The 18,986-nt window shown below is 35.8% G+C and overlaps 1 protein-coding gene across 1 annotated transcript; it reads right to left on the reverse strand.

Annotated features, from left to right (window-relative positions):
- Window positions 1-1,844: 1,844 nt before the first annotated feature.
- Window positions 1,845-14,717, reverse strand: LOC127804949 (uncharacterized). The gene is made up of 9 exons (XM_052342067.1): window positions 14,552-14,717; window positions 14,244-14,349; window positions 11,776-11,914; window positions 7,983-8,091; window positions 7,750-7,886; window positions 5,354-5,490; window positions 3,391-3,497; window positions 3,056-3,183; window positions 1,845-2,365 (listed from the first exon to the last, which is right to left on the reverse strand). The coding sequence occupies exons 1-9, from the start codon at window positions 14,606-14,608 to the stop codon at window positions 2,296-2,298; spliced, it is 990 nt and encodes a 329-aa protein (XP_052198027.1). The 5' UTR covers window positions 14,609-14,717; the 3' UTR covers window positions 1,845-2,295.
- Between the last annotated feature and the right edge of the window lie 4,269 nt (window positions 14,718-18,986).

Consider the following 18,986-nt stretch of genomic DNA (forward strand, 5'->3'; position numbering starts at 1 on the left):
TTATTTTGGGTGAAAAAGGAAAGGAGAAAATGATTCGAATATAAGAATGGTATGGAATGTATCCATATCAAATAGAAGGGAGATGGTTAGATGTAACTTTCAAATGGTGTATTTGGGGAAGATTAGTCCATTTTGAGGCCCACTTATCTTTAATAGTGAGCCACCCCACCCGTAACTACCTTTCATGGTCCAGTCCAGAGATTATGCAAATTGACTCTGTACCATACCACCCCTAGCTGCCATTTTCATTCATCCTCATTCCTCAGGGTCAGGGAGAACATAGGCTGCCACGTCACACATGGAATTACAACTGATTCATACTTCCAAGTTGTTTTCTTCATTTACTCACAAACACTCAAAATAATATATATTTTTTAAAATTCTTTTCTATGTATTTTTCATATTATCAAGCACACCGTAAGAGTAAAGTAGAGAAAAGCTATGCTTGGAATCACAATTCATCCCAAAGTTTTAGCATAATAATTGTCATTATTGTCCACAAAAATTTTTGTATATTTTTTAAACTCAAGTCTCAGGGCTACCATAAAAACCTATACAAACTAGGGAGTTAGTTCCTTTCTCTCTCTGGGACACATGAACATGATTTGTTCTATTTTTTGGTTTTCGATCGATTTCTAGCTTATCGCTGCTGTCAATCGATCGGCATCATTGTCCAGCCCTCCCTTGTTGTTGGCAGTTGATTGATCCTTCAGGCACGACATTTCCATGGGTTTTGTGAAGGGCGCGATCGATGGTTCCTTTGTTTGGGTCTTCTCGTCTCCTTTTCTTCATTGTTAGCCATTTAGTCTCGGGTCTTCATCGGCAACAGACCGTCTTCTCACCCTGCGTTGTTATCACTTGTCTTTCAGTTTCTAGGCCAGTCTTTGCAGCTTACTATAACGAGGTGGGGTGTTTCTTAGGCTATGAAGCAAATGAAATTGTAGATGATAATTGGTAATGGCATATGAGGAATGGTCCATTGTTGATGATGGCAAAGCGACTGGATGGCGACAATGTAAGTTGGGTCGTGAAAAGAGATTACCCTGTTTTTGTTTTCTTGGGCCATTTATGTTGCAATATTTTGTTTAGTTTATATGTAGGATATAGGTGGTGGCTGGCTGATTCTCCTATCATACTTGTTATAAAAAGAAAAAAAAAAAAGATTTTTGCTTGAAAGAGAACTAAAATAGTAAATATTAGAACTTTATTTTACCTTTAAATTTTTTGGAATTATTATTTTCGTCAACGAATAATTAAAAATTTTAAGTCTTAATTATTTATTTATTTAATTTTCATAACCGTCTATTTATATTCTATGAATTTCTCAATCTAGTGTTTATTTTTTTTTCTCTATTTTTGGGATGTCGATTTTCTCACCACATCTAAAGTATGCATGAAGGCAACCAATCATATTCTCTAGCACAGGTTATGCCAAATAGGTAGAACAAAGGCATGGTCATGATTAACACATAATCAAGGCATTCACAAAATCCATTTGTTTGTACATAAGACAGTCATACTTTAGCAGTTAGAATCCCAGAACGACTCAAAGTTTTAGTGTTCAGTTCATTACTTGATGAAATAGAAATTTCTTATGGTAATCACATAACATACAATATTTATATCATCTTATATAAGTTGAGATGTCTCCTATTCATTTACATATACTAGAGAAGAGTCAAAAGAACATACTAGAAGTATTAGAACCACACCAAACAAGCTAAACTGTTTAGGGGTCATTGTTTGTTTCTTTCATGTTCTATTTCAAAACCTAGGTAGGTCATTGTATTGATTCGATGCCTTTTACCTCTACTTTAAAATCAATGCATACTTAGAAGTAAAAATGAAGCAAAATGTAACTGGAGCACTTTTCCAAAATGTCGGCCGAAGATCTGTATAAAACAATTACACGGTACAGCGCTAGTGGGCTTGCAATTGCATGCCTGCCTTGGGGTGAACACCGCCTCAAGCATCATTTCAGAAAATGTAAATATAAGTTTAAAAAAAAATTCATGCCTCCAAAAGCCTCAAAATTCTGAATAAATATGCTGACCAACTGGTGCAATTTTAATGATTTGATTTGAAGCACGGCTGTAGATGCACCAACCTTTAGGTTGGATCCCAATTTCTCACCAACGATTTGAGTCCCAATAAACAATTTCAAAGTCCCGAGACGTGAAGAATGGTTTTTGCCTCGGCATCTTTGACACAACAGATGGTAAACAGTCCATAATAATGCACACTTCACCATTTCACTTTCGATCAAGGGCAAGGCTCTGTACACAGGAAAATTAGTCATCTTCTTCCAATGGTTAACCGGCTGCTGTTGACGAACTCATAGTACTTTTCTTCTCCATAAAGTTGCCTGTTCGATCAAATAAATAAATGGAAGCTTCAGATTAGGGGCACACGAGCACGTGCACTACTATTTTGTAAAGCAACAAAATTGAGATAAAAGCACAAAATTAAGCAAATCCAACTATATTAGTTAACCACCAGTTCTGGTGAATTATGACAACTCAATACTGGGTCCTAAACTCTCTTGGTCCCTTCGATTGTAGACATACCTACCATAAACCAAAAAACCTCTTATGACAAGTTGCCAAGAGTTAAGGTGTACTAAGATATCACGATATCTTCTTTCTTCGTGGCTTCTTGAAAAGACAAACGGAGCATTCCAAGTAGGGTTAAGGACATGTGGTGCACAACAATTGCCCAGCCCACATTAGTATCTGAAATAGTTTAGTACATGTGCTAGGTAAGAGGAATTGAATGCCATTAGGAGGTTAAATTTATCATTGGCTACAGCCCTTCTGAGAAATTGTACATCTCCTTCAGTCTAGTCAAGGTATAACAATACTCATTCAGAATCTAAACACTTGAGAGGATGGGTCATGGAGAAATGAATGAGAGTGGAATCTCAGCAAGCATCATATTCCACGACAAACTGGAAACTTATACAGAAATGAAATTTCATCAAAACAAACTTTAATGAAACCAGATAACATGCTAATAGTTTTGTTTTTGTTCACAGATGCAGGATAAATGTACTTACGCTAGATCTGCCAATGTTTCTGATTTAATCACAGCCTTTCCCTCAGGGAGTTCAAGGGAAGAAAAATGCATTATCATTTCCTTCAAGGTGTGCTTTGTGCTTTTAACATCATTATCCCACAAGATGCTCTGGGATCAAAGTACAGAAACCATTATTTACAGATATTCTCCTTTAAAATAACTCAAACATTAGCAAATTGTAAAAGGTCAGGCAGAAACTCAAATTTACTAGAGGTTTAAATCAGTTCAACAAGCAATTAACATTTCCCGTCATAGTGGAGTTTTGCATGAGAAACATTAAAGAAGAGGATAACTGCCAGTCAAAAGGTCAAGTACCTTTCTAACGTATTCTCTTTTCACATCTTCCCATGGCAATTTGCCCTTTGGAGAGAAAATTGATGCATTCCAAAGAGCTCCTCTAGCAACCATCACAGATGAGGCACCTTATAAAACAAGACAACCAACAGTCAAATAGTGAACATGAAGTTGCAAACATGAAAAATATCAACTGCAGAAGTTGCAAACAGCGAACATGAATAAGGTGTTTTTTGTTTTTCAAGCTAAACATCAAATTAGTGCCAAAAAGATTTATCAAGATCAGGATTAATAACCAAATCATATGCTAGCTGCAAGTACAAGAGGACAAGCGAAAATTGTAGCCAATAAGATATACAGGCGTAATTGGCTATTTAACCAATTCAAGGGCATCAGGAATTAAAAGAATATAATCAAGCAACAACCATAAGACAGAATAAAAGTTGTGACAAAGTAGTGAACCAACAAAAGGGGATCACCAGAAACTAGAATTAGACAGCAAAGGCCAATCCCATATATAGATGCTTGACGGCTACAGAAAAATAAAGGCTTTGTACTCCAAATATTCTTATCAAATTACCAACTTCAGAAGACATTGGCAGTTTACCAGTGTGAAACTTCAAGTTTCACTCCAATTACTTGTTTGCCTTAATTTGGTCAAAGAGCTTCCTATCTAAGGAGGTCAGCTCCAAAGACTGTAAAGAATGAAAAAGGTACCAACATCTAGCTCTATTTTCGGGTCAAATCATCTTAGCAGACGAGGTAAACAAAAATACAAATGGTTGAACCAGCAGGTCAGACGGAAACAGAATGCTAGAATGCTGAAGAATAGTAGCATGCTCCTGGTAACAAAAGGCTCACCTCAAACTTTATTTTCTAGATTCAAACCATCTTTGACAGAAAAATTAAACAAAAATGTGCTGCAAGCCTAACAATTGGCTTGTATCAAAACAGATCACTGATTGTTTGCTTGTACATACTGCTCAGTAAATAAGAAAATCAGGACACTGTATGTGAAAGGCCCTTCACAAAGATATTAAACCATGTGAATTGAGAAGGCGGTAAAGGTAGCTGAAGGCTTTTCTTTTCATTTGGGTCAGCTACACAACCATCACACTAGAAGAAGTAAATGGCAGGACATAAAACTGCCCAGTAGGTGAAGAGATGATGAGCCTTGGAACAAAATATGTCATGCATAAAATACTATATCATGATCAGAATTCAAAAGACAGAAATAACTCTACCCTACAACACCACACTAAGCCTTAATCCCACTAAACTTGCCAATCATCTTTATATATAATTATATCTTCTGTAATGCCAGTATAATGCATATCATGTCTAAGAGTTTCCCACAAAGTTTTTATTTTATTTTATTTCTTCTCTTTCTCTAACTCTTTTGCTATAAACTTCTTCAATTTCCATCCACTCCCCTTAGGAGCATCATAATTATGTCTCACACATCTTATTCACAGAAGTCACTCAGGCTTTCTTAATATAACTTTATTTCTTTGCTAGCTCTCTTGTATGGTAACACATCTATCATAACATCCTAAGTGCAGTAAACCTGACACAGCCAAATATCTGTAAAGGGCTAACTAAATATCTAAAGCTTTCTACAAAATATCAACAATATAGATGCATAATTTTCTGATATTATATAGTGTAGCAACAAAACTAGAACACAAATCATTTCAAATAATAGTTCAATGAATGCAATGTTTCATTTTTCTTCTTCCTTCTCTTTCAACACATCACAATATAATAAATAACATCATCTGTTTTGACACACTAGAATATTTCTTCTTTTTTTTTTTTTTTTTTTTGAAAAACAAAACTATATAAGTTAGCAATTGAACTTGTCACATGTCACATAAATCATGTGAATAATATACAAGAAACAAAAAATCAGTCAAAGAATTGATCAAAGATCTTTCTTCTTTCCTCCCTTTTAAAAGTAAATGGATTGGAGGTCTTTACCTACCAGTTGCGACTTTTATGCGTTGAATATCTTCATATTCAAAAACATCACCATTTGCAATGACTGGAATAGAAAGTGCAGCTACAATATCAGCAATCTCACCCCATTTAGCAGGATCTCTTGGCCTATCTGAAACTTTTCTGCAATAATTCAACAGGAAACATACAGCCATTACTTAATTAATTATTATCACAGTTTCACACTAAAGTTAACATGTCCCAATGATGGATGTTCCTCTTCAAGCAACAAAACAAGAAAAAAATTATCATATAAAAGAAAATCATTTCTGAACATAAGAAATCTACAGAAAGCATTGCTAAATCTAAATGTAAATAATCATCAACCATATAGTCCCAAAATACCCCTCAAATCAGCATATCAACTAGACACGAATATAAATCTTTAAACCATGAGAAATTTTTGCCAAGAGTTGGAAAGAATAATTCTTTAACAAATAGTTGTCTATGCAACCAAAACTGATACATTTAATTTTACAGCCAAGTCAATTTTCTCTCAAGTTGATAACTGATTTTAAAATATGAGACAAAAGCTTATGAAAGCACAAATGTATTTAAAATAACAACAAAATAAATTCACAATTTCATGAGTAAAAATTACACTACATTGTTTTCAGTTCATTTCAAAAGCAGAACAACAACAACAACATATCCAGCCTTTATCCCACTATGTATGGTCGGTTACATGAATTCTAGACTTCCATGTATTTCTGTCTTTTATCATATCTTCATTTAGATCCATACACTTCATATCAAACTTTAATGTTTCTCCCAAAGTCTTCTTGGGTTTGCCTCTACCTCTTTTTTTGACTAATTGTTCTATTTCATCAAATCTCCTCACAGGAGCGTCTATTGGTCTCCTTCTCACATGACCAAACCATCTTAGTCTAATCTCTCTCATCTTCTCCTCGATTGGCACTACTACTACCTTATTACGAATAACTTCATTTCTAATTTTATCTTTTCTTATATGGTCACACATCCATCTTAACATCCTCATCTCCGCTACGCTCGTCTTTTGCTCATGCTAGTATTTGACTGCCCAACATTCTGAGCCATACAACAAGACTGGTCTTATAGCTGTCCTATAAAATTTTTCTTTTAGTTTTAATGGGATTTTATCATCACATAATACCCTCGATGCATTTCTCCATTTTAGCCAACCTGCCTTAATTCTATTTGTGACATCCTCGTGAATTTCTCCATCTTTTTGAATCACTAATCCCAAATATCAAAAATGATCTTTTCTTTGTAAGATTTGATCTTCTAATTTTATTATAACATCCTCCACTCTGGCATTCTTACTAAATTTACATTCTATATATTCTGTTTTATTTCTACTTAATTTAAATCCCTTTGATTCTAAATTGTTTCTCCACAATTCAAACTTAGTGTTCACTCCTTTTGTTTCATCCACCAACACTATGTCGTCTACAAATAGCATACACCATGGCACCTCTATCTGAATATCTTTAGTGAATTAATCCATTACTAGGGCAAATAAATATGGACTTAGTGCAGAACCTTGATGCAGTACTATTGTAATTTTAAACGGTTCAGTGTTCCCTCTGCACGTTCTGACCCTTGTCTCTACACCGTGATACATGTCCTTAAGGGCTTGTATATAGGCTATTCGAACTCCTTTCTTCTCTAAAATCCTCCATAATACTTCTCTAGGGACCATATCATAGGCCTTTTCTAGATCTATAAACACCATATGTAGGTCCTTCTGGTGTTCTCGATATCTTTCCATTAAGCGCCTCAGTAGGTATATAACTTTCATTGTTAACCTACCAGGACCAAACTGATTTTCCGATACCTCTATTTCTTTTCTGAGCCTCTGCTCTATTACTCTCTCCTAGAATACTAGAAAATTTATGGTGTAGCAGTGCATCTAGGAGTGGAATAGCCCCTTTTTCTAATTTGTTGTTACATGTGCAGTGAAGATAGAGAGAGAGAGGTCAAAAGTGAAAATAAATCCTTCCATTCAGAGGTTAGAGGAGGTAGGAGACCAGTAACTTATTCTATGGACAATAGCTCCTGTTGCTAAATGAAGTTTCAACCCCAACCTAGTCAGAATATCAGATGAATACAAACTTGATTTTCATATAAGCAATCAAGAAACACTACATAATGCTTTGATTGTCCATCTACCAATTAGGCACAGAATGTGAATATTTGGAAAACAATTTTAATCTGAACAATACCAGTTGAACAGCACATTTTTTGCAATTTTTATACTGCAAACCAAGCTAGGTCTAACAAGAAGTTTCAACAAAGTAGACCAACCAGCTTCAGTAACTCTAAAACAATATAAATGCATACCCAGTGCTATGCTAAAGCCTATTGTCCAAAATAATACATCATCCAAAATACACTTACCTACCATGAACAGCAAGAGCAGAAACACCAGTTTTCTCAATTCTCCGTGCCAATTCTACTGTATCAAGGGATGATTTTAGAAGTCGAATTTTACATGTTACGGGTGTGTCTAAATTTCTCTTCAATGTCGTCAAAATCTGGATTGGCAGAGAAACAACATAAAGTTACAAGCATTTAGTTCAAACTGAAAGGAAAGACGAAAAAGAACTCCATGGATACCATTTGTCACATACATCATGAATGAGCTCTGGCTTAGTCAATAATGCAGCACCCATTCCTCCACTAACAGAGAATGATTTTGGGCAACCCATATTGATATCTACTGCTGCTACATCTTTGCACCTGAAAGAGCAGATACAATGCCAAAACCCTAGATCAGATGTGGCAAGAAAAGCCAGATACTATTCTGCATCACTAGTCATCCATCTCAGTAAAATCCTCTCTAATCAAAATTTTACAGTGCACCACTTAGATCAACAGATCACTGAGAAGTAGCAAGATTTTAGAACAGACAGAAGTGGTATTTGCACAGCATTTAAGTCTAGACACCTAAAAATGAAATTCAAAGACATACAATCTATCTGAACCTGAAATGTTAACATGTGTTATTTACTGCAAATCGCAAAAATGTGTAACATTATATGATTCGCCATTATTAAATTATCATTATTTTTCATGAGAAAGATATTTACAGAGGAATTTTCTCGTTTCTGGATGCAGACTCATATCTGATAGACACTTGAACATAATAATATGATACTAAGATTTTTTTTGGAATGGGGGGACGAAGATTTGGATAAAAAAATCAAATTGAAAATCACCAAAGAATTAAAACTAGGTTTTTTAGATGATAATCAACAGCCTACAAACAAGACTGCAAGTTTCTAAAGTCAGAGTTTTGGTTTTGTGAAACATGAACCTAGCTTCCTCCCATTCCCCTCAACCGAAAAAAGGGGGGGGGGGAACAAAAAGAAACATCTTATAGTATTCACCCAAATTTTGCTTCAAATAAGTTATTCCACATTGTGAGGAGGTCACATATAAGTTGAATTGGCACGAGTGGCAATATGAATCAATTGCTCTGATGACGAAAGATAAACAAAATATTATATATCTTATCCAGTGGCAGATCACACCAATTTTTTCGGTTTTTCAGCCTGCAGTTTAGAGCAACTTATCATTACTTCAATTGCTACTAGGAATTTTGGTGCTATTTTGACGCGAAAAACAATCCCATGTGGTGAAAATTATCCTTTTCATTTTTGGTAATAAAGAGGCAACTGGAGCCATGGATTTTATTGAAGACTTTGATTCAAACTTTTGAGAAAAATTCAAGGCTCTTGTAGTACTTTCGGAGGTTGAATAGCATCAATTCTGTTGGAAAACGAGAACCAGAGCACAAAATATAGAAAAAGCATGGCAAAAAAGTACTATAAATTGGTGCTGTCCACCTAAGGATAGTACTAGTAGTAGTAGTAGTAGTAGTAGTAGTATTTGTTATAGTAACCCAACCAAAAGTGAGATGTCCTAGTAATTGCAAGATCAAATCATTCAAAAATTTCTAGAAACTCAGCTCCAGAAGAACTCCTTGTTAAAAAAAATACCTAGAAATATATTTCAGTGTGAGTGAGGTAATTGCATTTTCTTTTTCTTTTTTTTTGGATAAGTCAATTGTATTAACAGAATGCCAAAGGGGATAAACACTTACAAAACACAAGAACAACTCAATAGCCCAAAAATCTATGACCCACAAACAAGTAACCCAATAAATTTAAAAAAGAAGAAAAACACAAGAAGACAAAGAAAATGGAATAGACTCCCACAAACATATATTATATGTATAAAAAAATGAGAAAGGTTCTCCCTAAACTAACAGTCAAACATTCAACTCTTCAAAAGTTCTGATATTCCTATTGTGCCAAATGCTCACAAAACCCAAAAAAGAAGTAACTCTCCAAGTAATAAGTCTGAATAAGTGACCAGCAAGTATCAACTCCTCAATTGATGGGGACATTCAACTCCAAATAGAATGTACAACACACTCTAAAATTTTCTAGCCATACAACATTGATAAAGATTATTGATGGACTCAAGTCTTGCTCTAATACTACTTTGCCACCAGCTCACATCCTGAAAGTGATTGCAATTAGGTATGGTTTGGCCCAAGATCTTATATACCCCAGCGGGATTCTGTGGCCAATCGATGTGGAATGAGACAACATGCCACAGGGTATAGGTTGGGGGAAAACGTTGAAATACATATTCTCTCACCTAATCTTCTTACTTTACTTCTTTGATATCACAGCCCTTGTAGTTACTAGGTTTATGTGACCAAACAAAGAAGTCTGCCATCAGAAGCAGCACCCATAGTGTAACATCCCGCATTGAGCGATAGGAAGGACCGGAACAACTTACATTGATGGGCCTACGCAAACTTTCCAGGGGTCACCCATCCTTAAGCTTCCCCAGCTTAAACACGTTTAATCCAGGAGTTCTTTGCCTACATTCAGCCCCAAAGGTATCCAACTAGTGTTGTTTCCTTCCTTACTTATCATCAATGTTGAAGTTTGCCTAGAGTTTTGATGTGGTAGAAGATTAGAAATGTTGAAGTCTATCGGCTGGAAGTTTTAGATCAATTAGGGCTTTTAAATATAAGTGTAATTACTTTGTAAATTTGAGGGCCTAATTGTAATTTTTCAGAGTAGTTAGTTACTTTGGGAATTTCGCCATTTTCTATATATAGAGGGCGACGTAGGCAGTTGATTGACTGATAGGAGAGAGCTTCTGTTTTGTTTATGTTCAAGTGAGGAGTTTCCGTTCTTGAGAAAGAGAAAGGCAGTTTAGTCTTGTGTATTTCTTGGGAGAATGTGTGCTTGTACTCGGGGAGATAGATGAGTGTTTAGAAGCTTGGTGTACTGATCTTTGTCATCCTAATAAAGGTTGTTTGGAGTGGGTGTTGATTGCTGGATGTAGGTTCGCCTAAAGGCATTCCGAACCAGGGTATATCTTGTCTCTTCCGGTTTGTTTTTATCTTTCCTTATTTCTGTTTCGTTACTGGTTTGTGTTAGTTCTTGTGTTCAATTTCTGTTTCTGCGAGTTTCTTTGAATTCGCAAGAGAGTTCTCTTTGGTTGGCTTCGGTTTAACAGTCCTAAATATCAACACTCAATATATACTACCCGTCTCTGGGCTCTTGGGATATTATATTCTCCCCCCCCCCCCCCTTTGAGCACATGACGTACTCGTCATGCGACCTAACAACTAGTCCTAGATCTTCACCCCTTTGGGGCTGTCATCCTAGAAGCCTACCAGGAGCTGCTCCTTGTTCAAGCCCTCGCACCCCGACGCCACTCCCCACCCTCATCAGACCATCTTCTCCAAGGGTCAACTCTGATACCACCTATATAACATCCCGCATCGAGCGATAAGAATGACCAAAACAACTTACTCTGATGAGTCTACGCAAACTTTCCAAGGGTAACCCATCCTTAAGCTTCCACAGCTTAAGCGCGCTTAACCCGGGAGTTCTTTACCTACATTCAGGCCAAAAGGTATCTAGCTGATGTTGTTTCCTTCCTTACTTATCCTAAATATATACTATCCTTATCTGGGCTCTTGGGGTATTACACATAGAACTCCTAAAGTCTAGTTCTGAAAAGTCGGTATTACCATCTCCTCTAGTTTCACAACCCCCCCCCCCCCCCCTTTCGAAAGGACAAATACCTGGTTGTGCTGATGAATAAGTCAACAATTTCATCTTGAAATACAAGAAACTTCCAAATTATAGCATTGCATATCATTGTATCACCTCAAGAAATCTTAATATGTGGAATTAGATGGTAAGAACTAGACAATTATGATCTGGTCAACCCATCAGGGTCCGAAGTAACAAAGAGCTAGACAACAAGTCCTAGTAAGGAGACAAAGAGAACATTCAAGTACCAAGATCAAAATCATTAGGTCTCATAAAATAGCAAGCTGTCATACAATCAGAATGAGTGAAGGAAATGGAAACTGATAAAACATACACTATCTGAGCAGCAGTAAGAGCCCTCACAGCATCAGAAGTGCCCATTTGAAATACCACCTGATTTCTTTCTTCATGGCAGGTTCTGAAAACAACATTATCTGTCCCCTTCTCCACAATATCAGTGGTTCCAATTACCTCTGAAAAGTAAAAGGAGAGATCAGCTATCCAATTTCAATAGAAAGCAATATCACACTCTTTTATTCCCCAAACTATACAAACATATACACGGAATCAAGCATCAGATGACCAAGACACCAAGAAAAATAATTCCAGAACAAAAGATAAGTTTTAAATCATTGACATAATTTAAATTTCATTAGATTGGTGATGAAAAATAGTACCTTACAGAATATATAGCCATGGATAGAAAAGATCGGTGAGCATGAGCTAGAATTCATGTACCTGGCCTCACCTGTGGTTAGGCAGTGTCATGTACCTAGGGTTTAGCTTAGGATTGGATTGACAATCAAAAGGATCTGATGGAATAGAGTCAAAAACAGAACATTGGAGAGGAAAAATGGATAGAAATGGGGGAAGGATGTAAAGAGAAATGAGGGAGAATTGCAGAAGGGAATGAGAGGGAGAATCAGAGAGAATTCTAGAGAGAAAAAATGAGAGATTCAATACCAATTCAAGCATAATCTTCCATCCTCAGTTGTGGCTTATATATAGCCTAACAGCCTATCACTTGCACCCATGTGCAATGTAACAAACAATCCAATTGCCTATTAGCTAAAGACAAAGCCCTATAACAGAAAATACAAAAAGGAAATGTAAACTTCTACTATTATATTTACTAATCTATCCTTGGGCAATCCCTAGGTCATGACAGGCAACACAGTAATGGCATTATACAACCATAAACCACCAATTATATGGATTCAATATAAGCTATAGATTTATCAACATAGCAGAATTCTTGGTCTAGATAATACTTGCCAGCGGTAATGTCTGGGAAAACTAAATACTAGTCCGGGAAAAAAAAAATCTAGGCAATCTCAACATGTTTTATCAACCTTTCAACTAAGCCCATTCCTTGTGCATATTTGGTAGTAAAAGGCTGTGTTTAGTGATGACATTTCATATAACATCACCATTAAAATTTGCTAGCACCTGATCATTTACTTGCAACTCCTATACCTTAGCAGCATGGAAGGGTGCCAAGCTATTTCATGTCAAATGAACCAGCTGTTAGAACCTACTGAGTAGATCTGTTCAGAAACTGATGTGAATGTATCTTGAAACGTGATCAAATTCTTTCTTGATGATGCCCCTTTCTTTCCACTCAAAACTTCCTCTCACAAAAACCACCTTGCCTAAAGGTCCATTGCAGCTTCCTCCTAGGTACACAGGCCAAAGTGCAGCACTTTAACCTTAATGGTCCAAGAAAAACGCAGAATGTCCACCAGTAACCACCAAGTGCCCAGCAGAAGATAATGAAACATTGGCCACCTTTTGGCTTTAGAGTGGTAGGATAATATATTATCTAGATATTGAAAAAATAGAGCAGAAGTAACCATAACAGTGTAGTAAAATTATGTTGCTTTACAAATTCATCTCTAAAATTAATCCTATATTACTCTAAACCACTCCGGCGCCCATCTTCACACAGGACTATCATGCTTATTGGAATGGAGACTTAAGAAATTGTCAATAATGGATTCTTCACCCTATCATATCCTTACATTGACTAGTAGAGAGAGATAAAGAGAATACAAGAATGAATATGAGCAACCCATGTACGCTATGTCTACCATGGGTCACTTGTCAATATTCTCCATGACCTACAGGTACCACTCCCCCATTGGAAGTGTCAATTCTCCACTAACAATATGGCATCACTTCTCACTAATGGAATTTTAGGCCATGACCAATTCCAATGGACCGATGTCAACTTTCTGGGCTAATCCCTCCAAAATAAATATGTAGTTCAGACCTTTGCTGAGAGCTCATCTTAACATCTATAGGATCCTCTCTGCTATTGCTCTCTTTCTCTCTCTCGACTAACTTACTTCTCTCCCTCCCTTCCCAACACTGGCAGATCACACACTAATTCATTATCCACCATACTTCCCACGAGGCCATAGACTAACCTCAGCTCCCCTTAATCATCATTCACACAAATCTAATTGGGTAACTGACTTGATATCATCCAAAAAACAATAAAATGCTAGATTCATCGGCAACATATATACACTATCAATATCACTCATAATGCTAAAACTCTTTCATCAATGACCGCAACAATTATGTAGCCTAAAACATGAGAGGTAAACCCGTTGATCAATTAAGCAGAAGTCGGCTATTCATGCATTTCATTTAATTATAGACCAAGCACCACTTTCATTCAACTCCGGTTGTATCCATGATTCGAAATTAACTGAACAATCTAATGTTTCAATCAAAAGTATAACAACAAAGCAAAGGGTCCATCACTGATAAATCACAAATCAGAAGCAGAATTACCATTAGTTCGACGCTCACATTTGATAATTTTATGATCAATAATCTCCTCCCCGTATGTTATATCAGCACCGTATTCAGCGGTCAGTAGCCTGAACGGCAATGTGCCCTATAAGTCCAAGCACGAAAAGAAAATTTAGCTTAAGCTTCGACAAATATGATTCTGAAATTGCATAGAATCAATCAAACTATTTCGAGGTCTGCAAGAAAAAAGAAAAAATGAGTTCGAAAACCCTAGAAGGTGGAATAACATTCAAGGATGTTTGAGAGAGAGAGGGAGAGAGAGAGAGAGCAAAAGAAGTAAAACTCACAACTCGAACCATGGGAGCGAGAACGAGCTTGTTATTGTAATCCATGCCCAACGCCATGGGTACGGTCGAGCGGCCCTTGGAAGATCTATCTTCGTGGTTGCGGATGCAGCCGCTTTTCCTAGTATAATAACGGCCGCGACCGCATCCGCATCCCTATTTTTCAAGCAAGGGTCCAAAGCGGGGGTTTAGAAAATAAAATTGTGTTACCATTCAATAAATTCAAGGTCCAAAATCTTGAAATTATGGTTCCTGTAGAGTCTCTTGTTGTTTGTATTTTTTATTTTGATAGATAAAATAAATTATAAATAAAAATTTTATTTTATTCTACAGAATAAGAAATCAAACCTATAATTTACTAATATGAATTCTAACTTATCATAATTTAATCGCTTGACTTATATTTTAAAAGCAAACCAAATAGACATAGTGGGAAAATTCAATTGGGTTCATAAATTTATGTGATGTGTTAACTTTTTATTTGATTTATTGAATGTTAATATTAAATATTATATCTAATTAATTAAATATTAAAACTCAATAAATTTTTCAAACTTTTGTCTCCATCAACCCATGGGTCGTGGACCTATTTGTTATCATTTTATGCCATATTTAACAGATTTTGAACTCTCTTTTTTTTTTTCTCTCTATTTCTGTCATTACAATTTTTTTTTTTTTTAATTCTTCATCAACCCATATGGGCAATTTAAAAAAAAAAAAAAAACATGAAAGATATAAACAATTCGCAGGATTTCATGGACCACTGCCTCTGGAACATCACTAAAGAAAGCTATATATATATGCAGGAATAGAATATCACGGAGCATGATAGATTGACAAGAATAGAATATGAGGTTTTCATGTTTGTGTTCTCATTAACTAATAATAGCTTAGCCTTAGGATACAATGACCGATTCTTCCCCCGGCAACAGCAGCAGAGTAGAGCCAGAGAAATTCTTGGTTGCCCCAATTCTAGGCACTTATAGGAATGGAATGGTAACTGGTAAGAGGTGTTAATGTAATTATCTAAAATTAAGATATAGAAAAATCTCAATTCCTCGCTTAAAATTATAAGGAGTATAAAAATTGAAATACAAAGACAAAATTTATTTAAAATTTTATTAAAAATAAATGGATAAATGGTATTAATTAGCCACTATCATATACAGAATTACAAAACCAGAGATTGGGCAGCAATTAGTTCTGCGTGCAGGTAGCTTTGAAATTCGCTGGGAGCATTTTTCAAAGGAAGTTTAGTTTTTAACCGGTGCAGGTATTACCCTGAAGACTACCACTAGTCTACTGCCCCTCCTCCTCATCTTACCTGTAAAGCATTAAAAGTTAAAGCGCTTTGGGCTTTGGCAGTCTATTTCACGACAAGGAATCAAAGTTGGGGGTTTTGGTGTGGTGTCATCCTTCTAGACAACGTTGATGTTATTTAAAAGTCCAGACGCGTTTTTAGAAGATATTGTTATTGAAAAACTTGGTGGCTTTTGCGCTGATGGGTGATGCCCATGACTCCTTGTGCATTGAAAAGATAGGAGGGAGGGAGGGAGGGCCGGCGTATGGAAGAAGCAATTAAAAGAAAAAGAATTTTAGAGAACGCGAGACTTGAGAGCCAGCCTTCCTTGCAGCTAGCTTTATTAGGCTTTAGCCGCGTCACTTGCAATTCGCGGAATTTATTCGGAGAGGAGTTAATGGAAGTGTATACATATACATATCCACCATTATTATTTTGCTTCCCCTCTCTGGGACTGGGATGGGAGTCAATTCACAATTTCTAAGGACGTGTTGTTTTCACTGCACACACACGCATCTTGCCATATTCTAGAGTCCAAATCAGTTGGCGCCCACTCACATTAATTTCCGGCCGAACAAACATATTATTCTAGTTAGTGATCCTTTGATAAGGTGGAGCTATCCATGGCTTGTTGTCTGGAAGCTCTGGATATTGTGAATCTTCCCTCAAAGCTTGGAACTGACGACCCGACCGCCCTTTTCATCAATTCCTACAACAAATTATATACAACGGTAGAGCCACCTCCCCCAGGCCCAGACAAATTTATGGTTGATCTTTCTCATCCAAATTGACCCATCAACGTCACCAACATAACCCGCAAAATCACAAAAGGTCGATCCTCTGCTCCTTCGCCACCACATACGCCCTTCCCCGGTCCTTTATCTCCTCACGTTATACCCATTTATTTACTTACTGCAATTTCTAAGCTAAAACGTCGCCGTCTTTACCATCCAGGCTTGTCACGGGAAATGGGTCTGGCTGGCTCTTGCATTCAGACTACTACACAGAGCTTTCAGCTTTCAGCTTGGTTGCTTGTTTCACTGCTGTTATTCTTAGTATTTCAGCAGAGATATGAATTAATCTTAATTTGTATATTTATTTAAATAAATTTTTAAATAAGTCTTATGTTTATATTTTATTTTTATTTTAAAAATAAAATTAGTTAATACCCATAAAAAACTTATCATCTACATCTAATGATGCATCAACCTTTTAAGAAAAGAAAAAGGTGGCAATTGGATTGGATTCTTTTGGCAGAGGGTGGTTGGGAATATGATCATTACGGTGGTTTTTACCTGAGTAGTAGTAATTAGTCAATAAAGCTGCGTTGGGTGATATTTCTAGATATTACTAACCCACCGCATCTTAATGCGATTGCGATTCCACTGGCGCCACGGTCCTCTCGTGATCTGCCACAGCCAAATGAATTTCTTCTGGCTGGCCTTCTATCTAGTATCTATTTTGGGGGAAAATATTTACTTTGTATGTGGGAGTGGGATTATATAATCAGAACCTATGATTTGGTGTCAATTTGAATCTAGTATAATAAATTTGTTAATTTTTATTTTATTTTTATTATGTTGCTGTGTAAACTTAAAAAAAAAAAAAAAGTATTTTTTCCTATAGAAAGTATTTGATAATTTTATTATTAAAATAATGCTTACGACAACAACAAAAAAATAATATAATAATGCTAAAAGGGCCACAACCCAAAAATAATTCAATTGGATTTAATTAGTTCCCTGCTCTGCTTGAAATGTTTAATTTATCTATTTTATTATTTTAGACTCAGTTTTCTTCCATGGACTTTTGTCCGCCTTAGCATTAAAATCCTTCAAAAGCTGAATTAGAGGTACGGACACAAACCTCCTCCTGGCTTTGCCGGACCACTGGCGGTGGCGGTCCAAAATTCCAAATCCAAAGATAATATAATCCATGCATCCAAGAAAAAATCAAAGATCTGCGCTGACAAACCACGCTTAAACCTCGGACGGTTTCCTGCCTAAGCACAATGACGTGTCACCACCTTCGACGACTAGATCGATTAGCTGATGACGTGGACGTCACGATGCAATCCAGAGGCGAGGCGGCTTATCCAGACAACCGAAGATATTGCGCCTTTGTTAATTATGGTTTTAAAACTTGTTTTTTTTTTTTTAATTTAATTGTTATTAGTTGTTCGACTCTTTCAAAAGTATAAGCATGTGGCATGTGGTTGACGTTTGTATCTTGTTCTTATCTTAGCGATGTACCTAAATCCAATAATTTAAACAGAAAATATATAATTGTTTCTATTTCTTGTACTATAAGTACAAGTCATAGTGCTGGGAAAAGAATAGAAATACGTAACAAGATACAATTCAACTGCTAATGTTTAACTTGTGGTACAACTTTTATTTAAATTTAATTAGATTTATAAATCAGTCAAATTAAACTCATAATTCATTGTTATACTTTTGATAAAACACGTAATATATATAAAGTAATAAAATTAAATTGTTCCATACTTCAAGTTGATTTTTAATCACTCAACTAGAATTTATTTGAGGTTGACCTTTAATTTTTTTTTTTTTAAGTTATCAACCCGTTACTTATAATTATTCTAAGTATTTATTTGATGACAGTTGTTTTGTCTTTTTTTTTTTTTTAATTACGCGCTATCATTAGTGTTTATCGCTGTTCGACCTCACGATATCAGCATGAGAAATAAATCAGGAATCAAACATCTAATTTCGATCCCTAGCACACCTACTGACGTGAGGGCAAAATACATTTGTATAGGATCACTCCTGACCACTGGGCTATGCTATGAGGGCTTTTGGTCTACTATTTTTGTTACCATATGTTAGTAGCAATAAAAATAAAATTAATAAAATAAGTTAAAATTTCATAGCTCATTTTTTTTTTGTCATAATTCAACTATTATATTCTACCTCATAATAATAAGTAATTGGTTCTACACACATAATAAAAAACAATTAGTGTTTTTCTCTTTATCTAATTTGGCACGTTTAATATGTCTTCATGAGCATGTTTGGCTCTTTGTAAGATTAAATAATGATAACAAAGACAATGAATTCAATTAATTTCATTACTTCATAGGCTAATCACGATAGAAATATCTGTTATTTGTCAAAC

This window comes from Diospyros lotus, chromosome 6 (assembly GCF_014633365.1).
Source record: "Diospyros lotus cultivar Yz01 chromosome 6, ASM1463336v1, whole genome shotgun sequence".
In the NCBI taxonomy this organism is placed as follows: Eukaryota; Viridiplantae; Streptophyta; class Magnoliopsida; order Ericales; family Ebenaceae; genus Diospyros; species Diospyros lotus.